This window comes from Ciconia boyciana, chromosome 10 (genome assembly GCF_034638445.1).
Source record: "Ciconia boyciana chromosome 10, ASM3463844v1, whole genome shotgun sequence".
Classification (NCBI taxonomy): domain Eukaryota; kingdom Metazoa; phylum Chordata; class Aves; order Ciconiiformes; family Ciconiidae; genus Ciconia; species Ciconia boyciana.
In genome coordinates, this window is record NC_132943.1 from 40,685,853 (window position 1) to 40,710,442 (window position 24,590).

Below are 24,590 nucleotides of genomic sequence, written 5' to 3' on the forward strand. Positions count from 1 at the left end.
TCCTTGTTGGTATTTAATCTTCAGCAGAATTTCACTGAGCAATCATACCCTCTGTCAGCCTTTGTTTTGTGGAGATGGATAACTAGGGCCTTATAATGCCCTCTCATAAGATGGTCTCTCCAGTTTCCTGATGGCCCTCACATTTAATACACCCCATCTTCCATCTCAATGCGGTATCTCTTCAGGTTGCATCACACTGATGTGTACGGCTGTATCACCCTGCAGGAGCATCATCTTCCTGTGGCCAGCAGATACTCCTCCTGTGCCCTCAGTTTATAGCAGAAATTCATATTAATCTCCAGGGCAAGACCTTGCACTTCTTACTATCATAATTCATTTCGGTTTTGTTACTCCTGTCCTTAATATCATCCAGCTCTTCTTGTATGCGATTGTGATCCTCATCAGTATGGCCACTGCCATCTAACTTTGTGCCATTAATGTTTAATTAGTTTGTCTTCTATTTTGTGCCAAGATAACTGATGAAAATGCTAAATAAAATGAGTCTCAGGACCAGTCCTGGAGGTTTGGCATTAATAGGCTTCTCCCCATTTGATAGTTTCTCTTTTACCACATCTTATTTCATCCCCTTCAGCTATGTTTTTTTAAAGCATGTTTTGGTGCTTTCAGTCCAATATTTTTGAGCTTAATAATTTTCCCATGTAGCAGTTAATTTGACACTTTACAGGAATCCAGATGAAGTTTATTTACTTTTCTTTAGGCCAAAAAAAATCAATTGCCTTATCACAAAAGGATTGAGTCTCTCTTGCTGTGGTGGTAAACCCACTCCATACGGTGTTCAGTTTTCCAGGTACCCCGTGTTTTCAGGGCTTTTTTGAACTGATATAATGTGAGATGAGATGTCGATTCACTGGTTTTCCTTTTTCATTTTAGGTAATGTCAAGTATGTGGATGAAAATATTATTTCTAAGTTCTGTGCTTTTTTAAAAAAAAACAAACACAAATCTCTAATTTAAAATATTTTGTTCTCTGTTGTTGCTACAGCGGTATGGCAGAGCCCCTCATTACGTGATAGCACTGACCTTATGACAAACTGTTTCTGTTCCAAATACGCTTTTGAAAGTGTTAACCAGCTTGTGTCACCTGCTTACTACAGATAAATTCCAATTTCCTTGAGAAGTATCAAAGCTTTTTATGATAAACCTTTAATTGTTAATATATCCTTTACATATAAGCTACCAGGAATTATTTCTGCGAATACACCTGCACAGGAGAACAAGGGTGTGATTATGGTAATAACCACTGGTGAAGAAGCAGTGACAGGGGCTAGAGTCCTGAATACACGCACTCCAAAAGACATGATCTTCACCTGTGGATGAGCTGAAGCCCGAGCTACTTTTTTTGCTGCCATTGCTGCCCATGCTGCCCAGGTTAACAAAACACACGTGTATGCTACGACCTGCTGTACTCCAACTCCCTTTTTACTGGGAGATGTGCTGGTGTGCCAAGGACTCAAAGGCTGCTGGCATCCTCAGGGCAGAGGTTAGGAAATCCAGTTTCCATACTCTATGCTAACGCCCATTCCTGTTGGAAGTAGCCTATAAATTACTGTTGCTTAGGGCAGGCAGGATCTCTTCGCTTAGTTCTACAAGGGCACAAGCCTCCCAAAATCCATGCCGTTCGTAAGACGCTCTGAAAACATCTAGGAAGAAGAAGTGGCAATGTCCATTGTATTATAACATAGTTCCCTGATGTGATAGGCGTTGCATAGGTGAGTGGCTGTATCTAAAGTCTTTCTTTGGAGAGGGTGAAAAAGCCTTCACGATCACAGAGCGGCCTCTTCTATTTATTCTGCCTGTTTTCCAATTGAGTGTTTGCTTATGCCTAGTAAAATCCTGATGGTGATTTTTTCATACCATCTCTGCAATGTGCATGAACTCCAGTACCCCAATTTGTGAGCCTGAGAATCAGAGGAACCCCTTCAGCGTCCACTTGCTCTTCAGGATCCACTTGCTCTTTCAGGATGGTGTCAATACTACCATGCACATGAGACTCCAGCTGGTAAGCTTGCACATTATGCAAGATTCTTTCACTTTGATGCATCCAGTTAATGCATCCAGATGAAAGAGTTAGTACGGGATCTGTTTAAATATTACAATTATCTAATCTTGTTTCAGTGAGAGGAAATAATTAAATGTGCAAATTGTATTTACTTTTTCCATCTCTTTAAAACTTGGTGATGATCAGATGTCTTTTTCCGATTGCTTTTCAAATTCAATGAATCCAAAAATACTATTTGTATTAGGGTTTGCTTCCTAGTCAGCGTTGTGTTTAACCATTCTTAGTTTACCTCCTGAGATTCATTTCAGAATCTGTAGATCTTACTAATACCTTTGTTTGATTCCTACTGCATAAATACCATCATTATTCTCTCTTCTGCTCTCTCTCCCGTATTGCTTTTCCTTTTTAAAAACTAAAACATTGAGAAATGTGTGGAAGTTTCATTTATTTCACAGGAATCCAAAGCATTTCCCATTTTCTTTACCAGGTTTTATGATACTGTTTTGTATCTACACACAGAGCTTGGGGTGGGGGACAAAAGTTTGATCGAGCTACCATATTTCTTATCATTTCCATATTCTCTTTACAAGATAATACAGCCTGACTTTAAATAGTCTAAAGCATTGTTTAAGCAGCTACTGTTTTGATACAAATTTAACTTGTATTTCTATCTGTTTATCATCCAAAAAAAATGTAGCTAAGGGTTAGTACCCCAATCTAGAGGAAATACTTAATTTGTTCATTCTTTTTCTTCTTTTGGTTACTTAAAAAACCTGCATACGTGCCCCTCTGTGTACACAAATTTTGCATATGTGTAGTTTTTGCTCCTCCACAGTCTTTTTTGCTCCAGATGTTGATTATACATTTTTATTTGGATTTTGCCCTTTAGGGCCAGGTCACTGTTGCCTGATCTATGAGCTTCCTGGTACAGAGGAATACACGCAAGCTAAGCGGAGCTCTAGAGCTACCTTATATCCTAGTCTGAGCTTGCCTTACCTTTCTGGAGTACCATAAGCCCTCTGCTTAAGGGCCTCTGCTTCTAAGAGCAGTGGCCCTCCCTGATTTCAGATCATTAGATCCATCAGCTAAAGGAAAAGTAGGAGTACTTTTTTTCTGTTCCATCCCTGTAAAAAGATTTGGTAGATGCTTACTTCAGATTTTATTTTGATAGGACTTTAAGCATATGAGCCTTTGCTGAATCATAGTCTAAAACTATTGGGAAGGTTTGATTGGGTTTTCTGAACATTACATGTGTCCTTCTGGATAACAGAACTGCAAATAACAGTGACTCTTGAATCCAGAATAAAATGATAAGTGTCCAGCATTAATTAATGCATTTCCATTTGTAACCCTGCTAAAAGGCACTGATTAAGAGTTATAATTGCATTTAATCAGAAAATTGAATGAAAATTCAGAAAATTGAACCTTTTTCTTTTTGTTAAACTAATGTAAGTTTTTATTAATACTGCTGAAGTGAATACTGCATGGGGTAAATGAAATACCGGTTTCATAGAATATGTTGCATATATGATCTGTACTGTTTGTGTCTGTTCAGCTGACCTTCTCATTTGTTACTCTCAGTGCCAGCTAGTGCTTTTTCTATTTCAGTGAACATTGTTTTTTTAACGTGAAATGCCACTGTGTTTTTTCTTTGGCAAGAGAATGTCAGTGTCTGCAGAGTGAGAGCTGTTCAGAGCGCTGGCTGGCAATAAGGGTATTAATCATTACTATGCTTTGCTGCTCACTATAAAATCCTCTCTTTAAAAACACATCTTTGTAGTAACATTGAGCATGTAGGTTCAAAAGATTCACATTGTGACTCTGAGAACTTGTATTTCAGGTCAATGAAATCCACAGAACTAGCTGATATTCATGCGCTTAGAAGGCTGACATCTGTCCTCGATGAGCTAGGTTGTTCCCTTTTTCTTTAAAAGATAAAAAAGGCAGCTACTTGTTCATTTGTCTTTGTTTGTATGCTGAGCTCCTGGAAATGCCAAGCTGTGTACTTCAGACTGGTTAGCATGCATCTCCCGTGCTGGCTTAGGGAAATACCTTAAACCAGGATCTCCAGAGACACCTACTGCCATCTTCAATAAATCAGAGTCTGAACACATCTCCCCTTCTCAATAGCCTCTCTAAAGCTCATGGTTCCCACCAGTAGGGCATAGCATTTCCATTCCTTGTGGGAGCTGTCCTTGTCCAAATTCTTTCCCACACTGTGGGGAAACCGCGATGCTGTATGACCGAAGACAGTCGATCTGGGTGTGCAGAGACAATCTGGGTATAGAGCGGGCAGACAGTCAATCTGTATCTCACACATTAGCATGCAGAATACACCTGTGTAAATCACACTGGGTGCTAAAGCTTGGATGTGATTGACAATACCGTTTTGAACATTTTGTTTCACTCTTCAGTCTGGTGTTAGACTGAATCAACTGGAGGTTTCAGGAAGAACATCAGAAAATCATTATCAGGTCCTTCTAAGTAATTTACTGTTCCAAGCTGCATGAGTTAAACCATTAAGAAATTCATTCACATCTTGCCTTCGCATATCTAATTACGATTTCTGTCATAGTCTGCGTTACATATGATACTGTTCTATGTGATCTTATAGGTGATATTTTTCATTATTTACAGTATTTATGTATTATGTTTTTGTCTCGCTTGTTACCTATTTATGATCTATTCAGAGTTCAGTAACAGATCTAATATACTTCTCTGCCATCCGTTTTTCTCACATCTTTATTCAGGCAGCTTCCTTAGCTCCCTTTTAACACAAAATCATGATATAAAGGCAAATCTTCATTATTTCTATTGAGAAATCCTCATTCCTTGGCTCTTCCTTATCTTTGTGTGCTGATTAATGTTCACATCTTTGCCCAAAGCCTTATTTTTTTCAGGTCAGGTAATTCACTTCATGTACTGTTTATGTCCTCTGCAGTTTCTTGGTATAGGTGTTTCTCTCGTTTGAGAAAACAGATGAAACCATATTATACTTTCAATATGTTTAAGGTCAAACATTAAAAATTCCCTCTGTCTACTCACTTGAGATGAGATACTTGGAGCATTTCTTTGTTCTGCTTTATACGATCTTGTAAACGTCTGTGAAGGACACTTATAAATCAGTAAATAACCACCAAATTTGCAAAGTATCTACCGGCACAACAGATTGCAGAGCTGAGGCACAGAGGTTCACCTGGGTTCCTTCCTTATCCTAGGGAGTTCAGGAAGGCACTTTGTAGGTGACAACTCTCCTTTTAGGGCAAGATGTTGCCATTTCTCTGCCGATCCTCCCCCTCCTTTCTCGTCAGAAAACTGTCTTAGATGGAGAATGTCAGCCCTGTCAGATGTGTTCCCTTTTCATCTGGGAATTGACTGGTTTGGAGAGGCAGCAGGTTGGATGGAGATGCAAAGGTGCCTCCTGGCTTTGACAAGAATAGTAAGACAGGAACCTTGCTATGCCTAAAAGCAGCTTTCAGTCTTTGAGCATTAATGCGACCCCTTGGCGTGACGTAGAGTTTCATCCAGTGCCTCCCGCTGGCTAAGACTGAGGTCATGTGCAAACCAGAGAGGTGACCCAATGATGGAAAAACATCATTTTTCTAGCTGAGCTTTTCTCCTTTATCCTTTTATCCTTATCTCCTTTTCTCCTTCTCATCTTACAAATGGTCATGACGATAATTTAGAGAAGTGTATTTCAGTTCTCTGTGCAAGTTGCTTGGTGCACAATACTTCGTTTGTAAGCAGTTTCACTGTTTCTGCATGGCATCTGTTAGGTTTTCGATCGGGAGCAGCTGTCCCCATCATGAAAAGGTATAATCTGAAGTTGCAAAGTCACGTCCTGTGAGTGCTCAAGCTGCTTTTGAACTTGCTTTTAGTTTACCTTCAACTGTTTCTTTAAGGATTCTCAGCTGCATCTTGTACTGTTGGTAGTTTCTGTCTGTGTAAAATGCACAATAATGCCAGGAGGCTTCATTGCTGCATTTTAAAAAATACCCTAAATTCTGTCTTTCACCAGCAGTCTCCATAACTTGACAGCCTGCTCACATTTCTCTGACTTTCAAAACCCTTGGATCAGAGGAAGGAATTATCAGTAACGCCATCTTTCCCTCAGATTGGCAGAAACGATACACCATTGTGCTACTTGAAATTTGTCCATCTTCAGAAGATTTATACAGGAATTAAGTGGTACATTGACCCTGTGTGTTCACGGAAGCAAGTTTCAACCAGCAAGAAATTTCTTCTCCATGAATAAATCAGAATTTACTTGCTGTCCTTGAAAAAGAGTGTAATGGTTCTGCCTACACAGTGTCCTATAACATGACGTGTTCCTTACACCAGGGCAAACTGGATGTAAAATATCATCGCTCTGCTTTGACAGTGCGTTGTTTCCCTTTACAGCAGTACTTGATAATCTGACAACAGAGAATCAGGACCTTTTAATTGTAATGAAAAACTGACCCCCGTTCTTACGCATGGAGTTATTAATCATGGTAATTTATAGGTCACATCCTACCCACTCGGAAAACTAGGATATTGATAGACCAAGAAAAACTGACTTCGAATCCTCAAGTACTTCAGAGAACTTGTAGTGATAAATGGGTTTTAATTAATTTAAATATAGTTAGAAGATTAGATGAAGCATTATTTTAAAGTGATACCGGAAGAAACTACAGAGATTTGTGATCTCTTTATTTGTCATGTCTTCTGACATACTAACATGCAGTGGAGCATACAGAAAGGCCATCACAAACCCACTTCAAACACATTTTAATTCAGAATAACTAGTAATTTAATGGTTCTTGTCTGGTTTTAGCTTCTATTCAGTAGGTTACCATTAGAATTACATAGACAATTATATCACATAGCTGACTGGTGACTCAGAACTGTGCGTTACGTATAAACTAACACTCCCTCCAGACATCCTTCTGAGTGTCATCCTGTTGAAACGGAGTGGAATTTTAAGCAAATTTTGTTTCCATAAGCTCCGTAGCACAGATTGCTTAGTGTAAGCTGGCATAGCTGTATTAGCGAAGAGTAATTTTACAGGCTAAGCTGTACAATTACAGTTGTATTTTACAGCTGACCTCAACTGTACTTTAAAATAGCTGTTATCAAATTGAATTGATTGTGTTCCATTTCTAGTGGCTCCTTGTTCTTTCCACTGACTTCTGAAATCATGATGGGCTCCTGAACAGGCAATTTGCAATCTTGAATCAGATGTTGTGGTCATTGGAGGTTTCATGTCTCTTTCAACTCTACTGAAGTTAGTGGCCCCAGAGATTCAGTGAGGTAGATGTGTGCTGTTGACTCTTGATCTGGTCAAGATGCAGAAGATAGCTAATGCAAATAGAGTCACTACGGCTCTATCAGTTTAATCTGGATGCTTGCAGTCCTCCTTCCTTGTGTGTTGTTGACACAGAAAAATTAACGATATAGAATTTGGCCCTGACCTTGAGGAAGTCCCAGGGCTAAGCAAGCTAATTAGGCTGGTTTGCCATCATTATGATTTGGGTCTGTAGCCCGGTCACTGCTCTAGTGTGCAATACAGCATGAAGTCAAGAAAGTACCTGTCACCATTCGCTATAGTTTCACCAGGCCCCCGACTTTGAATTCTCCTGCATGACCCTTGCTTTTCCTGGGCAAAGGAAAGCTCTCTCAGGGAGCAGGATGTTTAGCTTGGGCCTGCTGCAGTATTTCCTCTTGCAAAGGGAATTCACCATGCGCTCCTTTGTGAGATGTCTCAGTGACCCATGGCCAGGCTGGAACCTCAACCCCAGTCTGAACCTGTGACATATTACATAGCCCATAGCATATGTAGAAGCAAACTGATGAAAGAACTAGCTAATTCTCTGTGAAAAATATGGTGATAGAAAGCTTATGGAACAAATGGTCCATCAGTTAATTAGCATGAAAGCCTGACAAATAATGATGACCCTTTTTTCTTTCTTCCTGAGCTGTTCTTCAACTTGTTTCTACTCTTGCATGTCAGTTTTAATTCATTTTTACCATATAAATATTTTAATGTGACAAACAATCTATCTTAGATATACCTACTTATCTGATGAGTAGATAATCTCATTTTGTTTCCTTTTAACACATCGGGTAGCCTGCTAACTGGAAAGGAGTAACACTGTCCTGTGAGTGTGAGTAGACAAGGGTGAAGTCAATTAGGAGCCTGAAGGATTTCTTGTTCCAGTTTTGGATGGAATTTCTATTAATGCTAGTGCAACATAGACAGCTACTACAAATAGGAAGAGGGAGAAAGCATTCCTTGAAAATACTTGGTAAAATATCCTGAAGGATGTCTTCCAATGACACCCAGAAATGAAGCACAAAGGCCATTTTAGTTGCTTCCTTTGTTACATGAAAATAATTTGACAAAAAATTCTTCAGAAATGCCAGCTGTGAGACAAATTTAATGTATGGATGAAAAATTTGCATGAAATTCAGAACTTTAATTTACTATTAATTAACTTCCAAACACCACTAAGTAGCTTTAATTGGCACTGTGGCTGTAAGTTTACTTGTGGAAGTGTTACTAATGAACAGAACAATCATGATCAGAGGCAGCATCTACGGTTTCTCAAATGTTTCATTATAGACCCACAAAAATGTGATGGGGGATGACCATGCATCTGATTTCTAGTTTATTCTCTCTGTTCATGGAAGAATATAATTTAGTTATTTAAATCGTAAATACTGAAAGTAGTTTGTGCCCAAAGGAAGAAAGTTTCTAAGATGGAATAATTTATCACAACTGTTACTTTCCTGACTTGTGCAACTAACTTAGGAATATTGCAGTATTTGTCTCTGTTTGTAGCAGGGGAAAGGTTATTTTATTTGAAAATATTTGTGTGTTCCATCTCATGGCAGACAGTTCATGTTTTCCACGCTTGTGGAATATCACCAAGTCACTGCACAGCCAGTGGTGAGGTTGTATGGGGATATAAACAGCTGTTACAAAATAACATCTTTAGCATTAAAAGCCCCTGTTAGATTTTTGATACCGAACCGCATCCTGATGTTAAGCTGTGGCAGCTGCTGCGTGGGGCCCAGGCAGTTCTTTGGGGTCCTGTCAGTCAGACGTTCTCTGCAGTTTGGTGTGAGCTCTGTGAACCCAAGGCACAGAGATTCTCTTTTTGCCAGACTTTCTGCTGGTTACTCCATCCACTCGTCTCGTGATTGCGTGGCTTTTCCTCATTTTAGGGCAGGCAAGACACTAGCTATATAATTTCCAGAATCTTTACAAATGGAAAGGAAAACATTCCTTTCATCCTTGCCCACCTCCCATCCTACTCAGAACAGGACAGCAGGTCTGCAGAGTATTAGATCTGTAGGATGCGATGTTGTAGACGACTGCTGTCACTTTTCTATCTAGATGTAGCAACTATTGGAGAAATGTGAGGGTTTTTTTCTACTGCTATTGTCTAGGGCAAGCAAAAATAGTTCCAGTTTTGTCTTCCATCCCAGTGCTATGCGAATCAAGTTAATGGAGCGGCTCTTGATGTAGTGTGAGGAAAGAGCCACTGCCTGGGAGAGCTGTGGAAGTACGTACTGATTTTTTCACCTAACGTCCTTGGAAGTCAGTGAAAAGCCCCCCAGCATATTTGGCTATCATTACATTCAGACTATATTTTGAGGAGGGACCAAAGAGACAGAAATTAAGGAAGTCTGAATAGTGATGCTAAGGGGAAAACACTGAATAGAGCTGCCTGAGATCTGTCTAATGTTGATGAGTCCACCCCCATTTGAAAAATTACACATGACTTTTGTGGCATCTGGATTTAGGATAAATGTTCTCAGAGCCTTTTGTATACATGCCTTAATCACCATTCCATAATTATGCTCAAGGAAAAATTGTGGAGACTTGAAATTAGTGTAAAACATGCATTAAATTTAAGATGCAATGTACATAATCCATCGTGATATCAGCATAAGCAAAATTTAGGCTTCACAGGAGATCAGGAATGCAGAAGTAACTGCACAGCATAGTAAATTTGGACATTGCTAATTGCAATATGGACTCACAATAACCTTTTGGGATTCATCTGGCCTTTATCATCTTTTGGTAGGAAATGGAGATTTTTAAAATAACAGAGAATTGCATAGCATAGCTACTTGAAAAATAATGTAAAAAGAGCAAAATTATGCTTTTCATTTTGGGTACCTTTTTCTGATCTACCATGATATTGATGTACCAATTCATAGCTTGATATAGTACTTCTTCATAGAATGGGGGTTTTTTTAATAAACATACTCCAGAAAACATAATGTTGAATGTGCATATTTGAAATGCTTGGATTGCTTTATCTTCATATGCAAGTGAGTGAAAACCTGTGGTTTGAATAAGTGGGAACAAATGAATGAGGGAGGGTTCCCAGACGTGTGAAAGTGTCAGCGTGGATTGCCTACAACTTTGGCACATTGCAATTTTCAAAGATTTGGTGTAGCTTGAAAGACAATAAAATGAAATATGTACAAGCAAGTCCAAATTAGGAAGCAAAAATTGGGTCAGTGGCATTTGCAGCGATTCCCCCTCCAAGCATAGGGAATCACTGCAAATACTACAGGTAAGGTAAACACTGTGATGTGGGAAATGTCAACGTTTTAACTGTTTGTGCCCCATGTATCTGTACCTGCAGGACACCAGCTGTTTCAGTTTGGTGGCTTTAGAGCTTGTATGCAAGTGGGCTCCATGTGGAGCTACTTCACTTGTGTGGGTAAAAAGAGTACGGATGCAGTGGTTCAAGTAGAAATAAGTAATAATTCAAGGCACAAAGAAATGCCCTGTGCCCTTCAGCTGATTTTGTACCTAAATTAATGAATTGATAGAATACTGCTTTATCTATGGATGTGTGTAAGAATGGTAAAGGATAACTTACTTTAATGATAGTGGCTGTATTTTCAAGCTGTGCTTGCTTTAAATCCTGGTGAAGCTTTGTTGTGCTGGTTAATCAGGTTGTACTGCCTCAAAGAAACAATAGTTTAGGTTTAAACTTTTCCATTTCAGCAAAAGAAGAGTTACTATCAGCTTTTTAGTTTAAGTGGTTACCTATGGGCAAATGCTGCTTTTCTGACTTTTCATCAGCCGCGTTCTGAAATGGCACTGTCAGCTGTAGTGAAATTCCTTTTCGCTAATCAGAAATCAGATGTGAGCCAGGGGCCAGGTAACGGGGGGGAGTGGAGTGCTGAGCTAAAATTCATAGGCCATGCTTATGAGGAGGACGCCACGTTTGGCTCAGCATCAGGCTGGCGTGGTTTCCAGACTTGTGGGTTGGCACTGGTTCATGTATGTGTAGAGCAGGTCTGTGACTGTTGCGCATGGCATACACGTGCTTTGAATTTCTCTGTGCATCAGTGTCCTCTGGCATTAATACCTTTTCCTTCTTTCAAAGGTGAGTTGTGAAAATAAATACCAAACTCAAGGTGCTTGGATGCTTTGCTGGAGGTCATATGAGGTAGATTATGGGTATTCTGGAACCTATGGCACTATCTAATACCTGGGAGTAACAGCCTCAGCTTCTATCCTGCTATTTTCAGTGGACCTACCCTTGAGTTAAAGGACTTGTGAAGAAGGGCATCAGAATTTGTCTTCAGATAAGCAGAAAACGTTTCCAAACGCAGGTATCTAGGACATATTTTTTTTATTTAGCTTTTAAGCATTTATTTTTAGATGGCATGGCTCCACTTGATAGCAGAGTGTGAATTTAAATGTTGTAAAGCAGTATAAATGGCCATTAAGTTAGGAAGCGCAGTATGACCTTTTTGAAATATTATGCCAAACATTGTGTTTGCTTTGTGAGCTAAGTGTAACTTCTGGAAGGCTGTTGCTGATGAAAGGCACTGGCTAGGTCTCTGGGGAGAGAGCACATTATTACAAGATGAATCTGGGGATCTGACAAAAATAACAAAACAAAGCTGTAGGACAGGGTTAGTTTTTAACAGAAAGAAGTTCAGATTGATTGCAGTGACTTTCGTATGCCTTATTTTTCCAGAACACAACCAATGCTTTTTTTTTTTTTTTTTAACTTCCTGCTTTAAAGGTGTGCTATCAAATCCTGAAAGATGCTATGAAGGGGGACTGTGGGAGAGCATTTGTGCAAACCTGCCAAATATTTATCCACCTTCATTAGTAATATTCTGGTATTATTAAATATTAGAGAGGCAATTAAGAGCCCCAACCATGCCAATGTCCCAGTGTGCTATGCAGTGCATGAAAAGGCTAATGAGGAGCAGCTGAGGCAGGCAGGAAGGTACAGTGTAAGTGGAGATGAGGCGCAGTTGAAGAGGTGCAAAGGGAGGCATAGAGGGACTGCCTGGAGCGGCACAGTGGGCGCAGAGCCCAGCCAGCATTAAGACTGGGGCAGAGTCTCATCAGTGACTCCTGTGGCCTGGGGTGAGGCAAGAGGAGCTGTTCTGAGTTGTCGACTATTGACATATTTTATCTAAAATACACCCTGAAAACAGCAGGAAGTATTGCTTTTGTTTCTTCAGACTAAGCCTCAAGACCTGTCTCTACATGAGCAAATAGAGGATTCGGGTTCTTTCTGTTGGTGCAGAAGTGGTTGATCTTCTTTGCAACTTTGTAAGGGACATCACCGCCAAAAACCAAGCAGTGATGAGGAATGGCTGCTGTTTTATTTAAGACAGGAAGTATTCAGAGTAAAACTGCAATCTAATTCCAGTCACTTTGTTTACAGTCCCTTCTGTATCTCCTCTTTAGTTGATGCTTCACCACAGTCAGTAGGTTTGTTCTTGAAGGGGAGTAAAGTACCCCAACACTAGCAATGAGTTCCAGCACAGTGTCCCATCTTTGTATATACCACAGATAAATAAGTAGTTTGCAAATCAACACAAAACTGGCTTTGAATCCTGGCTTTGTGTTTGATGCATCACAGTTAAATGAAACAGTTTATGTACTTAGATAAAATTAGATAAACTTAGATAAAATTTTTTGACCAAAGGGCAAATATTTGTCATTTTCTCCAAAAAGGTGTGTAAGGTGCTGTCCTGGAACAGGTAAATCAAGGATATAACTATTTTCCGTCTGCAGGAATATGTGGTGTAAGCCATTGGTTCTCAGCTGGAGAGATGCATCTCCCTCGGGAGGCATCCCAGCTATAAAGGTTAGGCACATACTGTATTGCAGAAAAAGTGCTGAGTGAACAATTTCAACATTCAATTTGAAGAACGTTCATAACACCTTTTTCCTCACCATTTCGTAGAAGGTGGAAAAACTTATATTTTTCAAGTACGTCTGGATTCAAAATTAGCTTTTACCCTTCAGTTGGCTCAGCATTGTCATGTGTCTTGGTAAGCTTTTCAGGTCATGCATGCGTAATCTGTGCACTACAAATATAACATAGCTTTATTTGCATCTGTTCTTGTTGCATGAAACTCGCAGAGCAGAGGTAGGATTTTAAGTCTTCTTTTTATTCTTATTTTCAAAATACTCTTTTTGACCTACCTGGGTATAAAAGAAGTTGAAATTTAAAAGAAGTTTAAAAGAGGTTGAAATAAGTTCAAAGGCTTACCTTTGTATAACATACCTCAGATGCTTCAAAATACTGGTTTTTTGAATGAAATCTTGAAAGAGGATAATTACATATCTATTGCAGAAGGCATTGCCTCTTCTTCTGAAATTTTTTTTAGAAAGGTGATAATTTTTCCGTCTGAATTCGTAGACAAAGCTGGTTAAGCATTGCCAGACAACTAGACAGCTAACAAGCTTTTCACATTAGCAGGCAGTCATAGCATCAAGTAACCTTGTTGTATTCCACAATCAGTCATCTCAGTGTTTACCTAAAAATGATATCAGGTTATATGAACATTTATCCCGCATGCGAGACAAGCATGTTAGAGAGAAATAACAACTTATGTAGAGCAGTTCCAAATCACAAGAAGCTCTCCTAAAATTTCAGTGGATTAAAGAGTTTACAGGAAAAAGAGCGTTCTCTAAGAAAATGTTTAGCACCTTTTCTAATAGCCTTAGCTTATTAACTTTCTGTGCAAAGTGAGATGGAGACAGGCCTGCTTTTCACATAATTAATGTTTCTGTTAAAGCTTACATACACTCCTCGTTGTTCCTAAATAAAGCACCCTCCCTACAGTCTATTCAATCAGGCTTCTTTCTAAAATGCATCTCGAAATACGATTTTTCAATATGAAGCCAGTATCTGTACCGAACCACCATCCCTGCAAAGAAAGGTGTCCTACAACCCTGAACAGATAAAATTCACCTTCTAAAAACACCACCAAGGAACAGAATAACGGTGACTGCCAGACCCCAGAACAGGAATCAAGCCTGCAACACTTCAACATGGCCATACTACCCCTTTCCGGCAACTTATCCCTCTCCGGCTAACCCCAGCCATGACTTGTGTTTGCTACGCTACCCCTACGCTGCAGCTGAGACCGCAGCATCTGCCAGCAGACATAATTTTAACATTTTTACTATTAGTTGAGGTACTGCTGGTCGGATGTCTGCAGATGAAAAGAGACTGTGCGCATGGGTCTGCAGCGAGCTTTGCACTGCTGTAGGTTAACTGGTAGTAGCAGCTGAGCATCACAACACACAGCGAGGCTGGGTGTACGTATCCTACCCTTGCGGTACAGGCACAGCTCTCGTCTGCGCCTCTCCTGCGTGTCGATGGGAGCTTTGTGATTTGCACGCTAATAATAATGGTTTTGGCACTGTTTTAGCTACAGAACAACTCCTTGTTAGTGATGATTTCTGAAGCACAATTTTAATAATGACATTCTTCACTTACATGACGTAGCACTTGTCAAAGCACTTGGGAATTATTACTGAAGTCTCAAAATACATCCTTAGGGTAAGTTTAGTTCCAGCAGTTATTCAGGTTGAGAAACAGAAGCATAGGGATTTAAATAACTCACCAAAAGTTGTAGGAGAAGTTTGTAGTAATGCGGAACTGGATTCTTGGATCCCTGCTGTCTACGCAGGATAACGCAGCTTTCTCTATATAACCCTTGAAGCGCTATCCTTTGTTATTGTCCTTTCTTTACTTTTTAAATGAAATCAATCTTCTAAAGACTGAATTTTGCTTCTTTTCTCTTTTGTACATATCTGTTAAATAAAACACAATTCTTCAGATACCATTTAAGTTGTAAAGGGCATTTGTTTCATAACATACTTCTTAATTGCGCCTTTCCAGTTAAGACTGCTACTAGCTTTGGTAATGTGAGTACATCAATCATCTGTCAAACCGTGGCAGAATTCTGAATTATGAAACACATTATATATAAGCAAGAGGCTGCAAGTACTTATTTGGGAAAATAAAAAGAATAATTATATGCATTGCCTTAAACAGTTGAACCTGGGTCCTCAGGTGGTGTAAATCACCATAGCAACATCGAATTCGGTGAACCTCACTTTGCATAAACGAGAGATCTGTTCTTCATTTTGCCTTCATCCCTTGAAGACTTCAAGACTTATTCACAGCTTCCCTGTCCTTTACCTCATCCCCAACTTCTTGCGCTCCCTTTATTACTTCCTGGACCACGTTCCCAGCACACTCTTTCTCCCAGGGCGCTCCTGTCATTACAGAGCATCTTACAGCTCCAGGTAATGCTCTCTCCTTTCAAAACCAGCTGCCTTTTCTGACACGTAACTCCAGACCCCTTCCAGTAACATCACCACCTTCTGTTGCTCATTCCCTTCCCCTTCAACTCCCTTGCAGCAATCTCTTTTGTCTTGTATTCCCTGGCTCCCCCACCCCTTCAGCCACCTACCCACGCACTTTCTCTTTACTCTCAGCATGATTCGTGTTCCTCACGGTTTGTCCTCTTTTCAGCCTGGACGCCTAAGGAAATAAGGCTTATATAATTGGTCCATCTGTCAGGCCCTCCGTGTGTTTGTCAATCCTCCTTTAATAACTTGGAACCTGTTCGCTAATTGCAGCTAAACCAGAAGGAGGGGCAGCACGGTACGAGCTGGCAAACTCCCTAAGGTTTCACGAAAACGAGTGATTGGGGAGAGGACAGAGAGCATGAGTGGTGGATGGAGGAATATGCAGCACAGTTCAGCCCTTATACATTATATCTGGCAGAAAATGGCTGTCCAGTAATGTCCGTTCTGTAGCTCAGTGCTATTTCTTGTCCATGCCGATGAAATGGAATGGATGGGGTGAACGGGGCAATTGTGGCAAGGAGGGCAGGGCAAGGCAACAGAAGATACAAGTCTACCCCAAATTAGACAACATTAATACCATGGATCGCAGAATAATGTTTTTTCTTCTTCAAGCTCCTTGTTGTGTTTGATTTTCCTCCAGATTTTCTCCCCTTTCTTTTCCCCTCTCCACCTGTTCTTGTCTCGGAAGTTTTCCTCTTTCCTTCTTTTTCTCTTTCACCTCCCTGTCCTCATCCTCTCTTCATAAATTCCTTTTCTCCTAAGGAATGCCTCAATAGTAATTTCAGTCTTGCCTTTCATCCTGCACTCCCCCACATACTCTCTTGTTACTGCTAATTGTGCTCCCTTCCCGGACTGACACTGCTTCCCGAGAGGAAGGAGAGCTGCCGTAATGATTGGTGGCAGCAATGTCTTAACCATCTTCTTAGAGCACAAACATTGTCACAGTGTTTGAAAAGCTACATTAATTGAACATAGATTTGTTCAAGCTGCTCATTGAATGGATTTCCCTCGTGCCTGGCTTGTGTTACAGCTTATTTTAGCTATAAACTGAATCCGAATCTGACTCCTGCCAACGGCTGCCTTCGCTGGATGCTGTACCCGACTTGATCTGAGGGCAGAGGACCTTGCATGCACCAGCACAGAGACTCGAGCCATCATGAACACCAACAACCGGATGCTAAGTGTAATCCTGGGTTATCAAACCGTGCACTTGGAACGGAAAGAAAAAGACTTTTCATGGCATAGATTTTACTTAAGATCAACTTTTGCAAGGAATTTCATCTGCCACCTGTGTAGCAGTTTGGGGATTTGGGTTATGCCTGTCCTGGGGCCAGGACTGCCAAAGGGACAGGGAAAGGAGGGGCATTCCTGCCCGCCGAGGTTCTGTGACCGCCACAGTGGTCTGTTTCAGTTGTGTGTTGGCTTCGCTGAGTCTGGGCATGATTCCTGTGTGTTGTGCACTGTAGAAGTTCAAGCGTGCTCCTTCCCACCTCTGTTTCCTTTGGCTTATAAGTCATCACCCTTCTGTTTCAGCTTGCTGCCAGAGCCCCTATAGAAGTGGCATTGCCATGCTGAGTGTTCCCGGGAGAGGTCTTTCACCTAACCCCCGACAGTTTTTCTGCAGTTTAGACTACTCCACAACAATTTGTTGCAAGCTGAATACATTGGTAGAGAGGTAACTCAGTACATGGAGGCTTGCTAACCCACAGGCAGTGGGGACATTTTGATCCATGCTCATCCATGAATGGCCTCACTCAGCCGTGTAATCTCCAGGAACTGAAATAGCGCTTCTGCTAATGATAATTCGGCTATAGCCAGGCACTTCTTACAGTGCTAGTGATTTCTTACGGTAACAACTGCCGCCCTTCAGTGTGACGGAAAAGCAGGACGTGTGGAGGCAGAGAGACACTGAGAGAAGGACTTCCAGCCTCTTGCTGCCATTACCAGCTTCAGAACGTCTCAAGTCTGTAACTGGAAGCAGTGTTGGTGGCAATCAGTGCTTGCTTGCATGTTTTTGTTTTATAAATACAGCGTACTGCTGGTGGTGTGGTCTTAGGTGCCAAACAAACACAGCTCTGGTTAACATCAGTGGAAACACCCTATCTCTAGGATTTCACTGCTGCACTGTGATCTGCATCCTCGGGGTCTGCGTGGTGGATGGAGCTTGCTGATGCTGCTGGAGCTTTAGCTAGGGCACAGGTGCAGTGGCCCCTGTACTGCTTATATGCAGTACATATAAGCACGATACATTTGCATTTCGTCTCTCTGAATCAGCGCAATTCCCCTAACTACCCTCTTCAGTAAATTCCTAATTGCCAGCAATTTATGTCTTTACCTATTTATTGCAGCTTGCAAAGTTTGCAGTAAATTTGGCTTGTGATTTTGTGTTTGTGCGTGTGCGTAGCAGTTAAATCATTTATGTTCTGAGAACTTTAAAGAAACATATGCCTTAAAATCAGCAAAGCATTTATTACTTTTGCATACATGGTGAAGTCTATTTTATTTTATTGCGTTACATTACTAAATAACCTTGGCTGTTATTCTTCAAGGTCTCAGTGTGTTGAGCCATTAACAGCTATGGAATGTATCTAAACTGCATTATAGCTGCATAAGTACAAGCTAAGGGGTAATCGAAGATCTGTCAGGCTTAATGTAAGCATATGGACAGCTCTCCACTACTAATATAGGAAAAAAAAAAAACCCACTTAATTTGGAATTCTTAGACAGAAATCCCTAAGCATGCTTTTACCTAAATGATCTTCAACTTATACAATGCAACTGGAAACACCAATGTGGGAGAATAAGGAACTAGGAGTTACTATGCTCTGAAAGGGAGAAGGAGCACATGAATATTTAATCTGTGTATATATATAAAATTAGTACAGAGATAAACAATTTGATGAGTAATGATGCGTATATTTAATTCATAATTTTATGCATTTTTAAAGAAAATGTAAGTAGGTGGAAGCTAGAGCTTAATTAAAATAGCAAAAGCAGCATTCAGGCTAGTTTATTCTCTGCTAAATGTTGAAACACATGTGACAGCTTCTGAAAATTGCAGTTCCTGAAAGGGAGGAACCAGAAGAATCTGTGAGATTTAACAGGAGTTCTGGTTACACAGTGGACAGCGGGCTTTTCACAAAGTCTGCAGAATTTGTGGAAATACAATATATTGAACCTTTCAGGCGTTGCCACCGGACATGCCTTTCATCATCTGAGTAACATCAGTGCCAAAGCTGTGGAAGTTGTCAGGCGTTCTGACACTACAGTGCTATTCTTTATGGTTTTGTATGGATGTGCTAACTTCTGTATTATTAAGACCAAGAAGTGATTAATATAAAGAGAAATGTGGCGCTGCATGGTGGAAAATATGTTTTTCTTCTTAGGGCCACTGTCAAGCAATTTTTCAGGAAGAATAGCAGAGTTTAAGAAATCCAAATCTTGAATTCATATTGACTCAGAGGGGATCCAACAAGAGAGCTGAAGTTTTAATTTCCAGCCTAGCTGTGTGCCGATTCGGATCCAGCAGAGGTTAGAGCAGAACAGCGGCCAGAGTGCGATATAAGAGCTGAAGACATCTTCCAAGGGGCAGCAAAGCAGCTGTGAATTGCTGCGTCCCTCCTCCAGGTACACCCACACAGCTGGTCAATTGGTGTTTACACGCTACAGCAATGCCTCCAGGCTGTAATCGTAATTGGCATGGCATTGGGCTGGTGTTATCTTCATCCATGTAGACATGGTGTTTTTCTCCCAAGAACTTACGTAAGCCACGAGATTTTATATAAGCATATACAAGTGACATATGAAGTATGGGAGTGGAAGAAGTACAATCTAATATATACCACTGGGATATAGTATAGTAAGAGGTAATATATATATATCCATAAGAGAGAGGCTCAGTGGAAGAATTACTAGAAGTTATTTTGCTGGAATCAGGATAGATCTTTGCTGTAATGTGTTTACCAGCGACTTCTGTATTGTGATTTATTGAGAAGCTCTGTTATTGCTTTTAATTTTGAAAAGTCATCTATAACCTGTTCACAGGAATGAAACTCAAGAAAGCCATATGTTCAGGATATTGTTGTTCGTGTGTTATGTTTTATGCTTCTTTGAGATGCCTTAAATGATTTCTCTTTTGGTGGGTCTGTGTTTTGTGGGTATTGCAGGTAGCTCTAGACTCTGAGTAAATTAAATCCTGTTGTGTTGCTGCTACTTCTTCAGAAAAGCAGCTGTTTAACTTCTGTCTATATGGAAAAAACATCATGCAAATATATCGGGTTTTTTCCTGATATTGTAAATGTTATTATTAATTGTTTTCTGATAGTCATATTGAAATAGGTAGGTCTAAAAGAAGCATGAGAAAGGCAATGTGGTGGTTAACAAAGTAATTGAGGAAGGCTGTGCCGCCTGTACAGACTGCAAGGAAGGAGGAACAAAGATGTTTGTGTGAAAAGCTGATAAGCTGCTGTGTTGTTACAGAGGACACATGCAAAATCAGGCTAGTCAAGCCAACCCTCTGCTCTGTCACAGCTAAACCGTGGCATAGTACAAGCTGTTTGCAATATCAAAACTCCATCAGAAGTGTCACATTTTCTTCTTTTCACTGACATGCATTGAATGTGCATGTCATGTTTTGCTTTTTTCTGTGTTTAGTTGGACAGTTGCCCCACCACTGACGCTGAGCAGAGAAGTTACTGGGTCTGGATCATACATCAGTTACTGGAGCAGCATTGTAGAGTCCTTCATAAGTTCTCCCTTGGCATTATGAAGGGTGTGTCCACAGAACAAATGAAAAAAAGACTTTCTTTAAAGGTGATACTCTCAGCGTTGTGACTCTGAATGCTGTTCCCATGTAGCAGCCTTGCAGGTATGTACGTGCTGCACAATAAATCTGGAAATATGAGTATCTCATCTAGTTGTTGTGACATTGCTCTACCAGCACTAACAACCTATGCTTTGTGCAAACACTGTGCAAGTGAGCCTGATGCTATGTGCAGCTTTGGAGCTAGTGGGAGCAGATGCTGGTATCGAGCATTCATAGATAACTACAGACATAACTTCAATTAGCTTAATAGTCTACCAGTATATTCTTTCCCAGAGGAGATGTTAAATGTATAGCTATTGTTTGACTGTCAACCAGTCGCAGATCTGGGAAGTCCTTCCAGAATCAGATACACAATAACTAGATTTACTTCTGGGGGGAAAAAAAAAACCAGCACCTTTACTCAGACATACTTGCTGACCTAAGAGATGTTTAGGTAGTTAGTTAAAGCTAGTGAAAGTGGCAGGTGAATGTGAGGTATCCCAGATGGCTTCCTGCTATTCTCCAGGAAGATGTCCTGAACATGAAGTTAAATCCTCTGTGGAAAGCGATAAAAGGTTTTGTCTATAGCTACATGCAACTCTTGCTACAATCAAGGAGCCACTCTCTTGTCGGAGCTATGATTTGGCCTCTGAAGTGCAATTGTTGTGCTTATTGTGCTTATTGTGAAGGAAATTATTGTGCACCTCTGCTTCTCTGGAGAAATCCGATTTAGGAAAGGTGAGGCGCGTCTTAGAACCAGATCTAAGTCGGTAGGCTGTGTCCATCTCTACTAGATGTGTGTATGCAAATGAAGGAGACAAACATCTTGCCATGCCTGCATATAAATGTGCATTTCAAAAGTTTTAATATTTTTGTGCCTGAACTTCTCGGCTTCAAATTTTAGAAGTCATTGTGTTTGGGGGTTTTTTTCTTTCCTAAATTAGCATATCTCAGGTTGTTAGGGAAATGCATGCAGTACTTTGTCTGTCGATTGAAGCATTAATTGCCTTAGGCCTTCACGCTGTAACAATCTGAATTATTCTTTCATATTCCCCTTCAGTTCTCTAGTTTGAGTGCCTTAGAAATTGTGAAAGCTGGACTTGGTCAATGTGCGGGAGAGTAAGGAGAGTTCCTAAGCCCTGGGTTTCAGTCCATGAATTAACATAGCTGCTGGGATAAGGGGACTGTATCTTTCCACTTCTCTGAAGTGCTTAGCTCACTATTTGTGTGCCATAAAATAAGCGGCAATAACAGTAATCCATGTCTGACCATTCAGAGGAGTGAATTCACCGTGCCTTCAAGCAGTTCACAGTCAGTAAATGGGATCATACAGTGCATATCATCTGCATTTAGTGTGACTGCCTGGTACAGAGAATATTGATTATTTTTCCATATTATCATTCTGAGTTTATATCTTCATTTCTTTCCTATCAGAGAGCCACTCTTTTAGCTCAATGTGTTTCTCAGTAAAGAGAAACCTGTGAAAGGTGTGGGTTTGAACTGAGTAAGACTGGTCACGGTGTTCGGGGCTCAGGGACGCCCACACTTGTGTATCTGATGGATCAATACAAACAGGTATTTCTGGCAGGAATACTCCTGAACTTCTGGTTTCCATGGACTTTGCACTGCTTTTCATATGTGCTGACCATAAGAACTCAAATAATGTGGCCTTTCTTAGATGACAAACAACATTTTTTTCACCAAAATGAATTCTGAAAAGCTCTTCAGATTCTTACATTAGAAGTCCTAGGTTATTCGCTCTGCCTCTGGATTACTGGATATTGTTCATATTGCGTAAGAACTTAAGAGTTTTTCCCTTGTTACACAGGAGACATTACTTAGCTATTTTAAGAACTTAAATTTAGTTCCAGAGAAAGGTAGAGAGGACATACCAGCTTTTGAGAGAGAGATGAAGGACCGAGGCTGGCTTTCTGCCTTTCATCTTGATATATTGTGTAACACCAATTGGTCAGAGAAACACTCTTTCTAATGGAGGGAGCAAGCTTTACTTCAGGCTGATGGGATCACATGTTTGCAGCATGGATGAAAACAAAAGGTGATGAGGTGAGCCTGTGGCAGCCTCAGGATGCTGAGTAAAGATACTGGCAGTCAGTGCCACTACGTGTTCGTAGATGCAGATGGGAAATATCCCAAACAGGAGAACATGTTATCAGATATGATCTGATATTGTTGTGATCCAGTTACTACCTTGGAGTTTCCTTGAGTTTGGATGATGATGCTTCTTTGCCTACTAAATTGCAGCATATTTTTTTCCCGGCAAACATAGGTAAATTCATTTTGTTGGTACTTTTTTAATTATTCACATGCAACCTAGCCACTTGAGCTCAAATGGAATAAAAAGCTTTATTCCAAACCAACGATGCATTAGAAGAATGTTGGCAGCATTTTATATTGCTCCAACACTTTGTGTTTAATGAGGAAAATGCTTTAAGTGCACAAATACCATTGTGGCACAGAGGATGAAGATATTTGAGTAGACTGTGTTCACATCTGTGATCATTCCAATCCTGTCCGTTTTGTTTAAGCAAACACTGTCCTTTTGTTTAAGCAAATTAACATTAACAAATAAAAATGTAATATGTAGAGCTTTTAGTGAAGTAGACACACATACAAATTCTCAGAGGGAAGCAAAGGAATTCAGTAAAATAAAATGAATATTAAGCTTAGCTGGAGTTTACTAAGATGCAGATTCATTAAAACCAATTGTTGATATGAACACTTCATCTTGATTTAGGAGCTCTAGAGTTCACCAGTTAACCAGGGAGCTTATCTAGCTTCTAGAAACAAGTGGTAAATGTACTGTCACCTCTGCTTTGCAGGATTAAAGACATAGAACTCAAGGGATGCTGTAGCTGATACTGAAGAAATCAGGTACATACAGACTTGATCTTTCAAGGTGAAAAAGACATTTAAACCAATAAACCAGAACCTCAGCTGAGGTCACTTGACTTTGAGATGTTAATTTTCTCACGCTGAAAAAATTAGGCCCTGTTTTTCTGTGCATTTTCCTCGCTGGAGGGTTGACATTTGTGTAACTCTAAAACGTGTCTACTGTTGTATAACAGCTGAAGATCTGGTTCATGATTTTTTGAGCACACCAAGAAACAAACCTTTATTCAACATACCGGTACTACTCTGTGCAGACACAGGACGTGACCCACAGCTGCTGTGAGTCAAATTAATTCCTGTGCTGAGGAGGGAGTTATGTCCCAGCTGCAGCTCTGGCATGTGCTCTTAACAAACATTTCACATGTGGAAAGGCAGTGATTTTGCTACTGGGATAGAATTTGTGGAAAAAGTAAAATCCAAAGAAAGTCCAATCATGTTGACTTTGTGGATGATGGGAAGGGAACAATGGGAAAACCCGATAGGGACAAGTACCTTTTACTCCCTTTCTCTTCTGCTCATTTTTGTAGTGGAATGAAACAAGGTCTGGAGAAGAGCAGAAATAATGAATAGGTGAAAAAAATGAAGGGCACTGCTCTCATCGGGCAGCTGCTTCAAACAAGTGTGTCCTCAATGAGAAGACAAAGAATTCCTTCCAGTTTATACCAGCTGTGAATCTGACTTCTATTTGTTACTTTGCTTTAATTTTTTTATTTTTTTATTAAAGATTTCTCTTGTTTTCTTTTAGTTTCCAGGAAAAACACCTGCCCAAGAGCATAGTTTTAATGTTCCTCTGTCATACACTTCCTTAGTTGCATAGTTCCTCTGTAATTTCATACCAAAGCAATACTTTCAATGATAAATACCAATGGACTAGCTTGCCTTTGTAAAAGCAGTTCTGGCAGGATTGACTAGCATATTGACTGAAAAAAAAAATTTGAAGATATGCCTGTTGTTCATCCAGAGTGCTTTTTTGTGGAGAGAATAACCCCCTTTTCCAGGCAGCCCTCCACCGATGTATTTTGTCTTTGAAAATTTTCCCCTTCTTCTCTTGATTGTTATTCAATGCGATCTCGCTTGCCTTTTCTCCTTGGTAGCTGCACAAAGACAAATTCTGCCCATAAATTCAGGAGAAGCTTTCTTCATATGAAATGAATTTCATTTAATGCATCTTAGGGGGAAGCATTTAAACCGTGGTATTGCTGA

At 40.2% G+C, this 24,590-nt stretch overlaps 1 protein-coding gene across 3 annotated transcripts in view; it reads left to right on the forward strand.

The window, feature by feature from the left end:
• Nucleotides 1–24,590, forward strand: part of SPAG16 (sperm associated antigen 16) — a 419,391-nt gene that overhangs the window by 348,938 nt on the left and 45,863 nt on the right. Inside the window, exon 16 of one of the 3 annotated variants that reach the window (XM_072875061.1) lies at nucleotides 19,060–19,141. The exons of the other annotated variants lie outside the window; for them this stretch is intronic. Within the exon in view, the coding sequence (XP_072731162.1) occupies nucleotides 19,060–19,118 (59 nt within the window). The 3' untranslated portion in view covers nucleotides 19,119–19,141. Of the gene's footprint in view, nucleotides 1–19,059; nucleotides 19,142–24,590 lie in introns of those variants that run through there. 3 annotated transcript variants of the gene reach the window in all.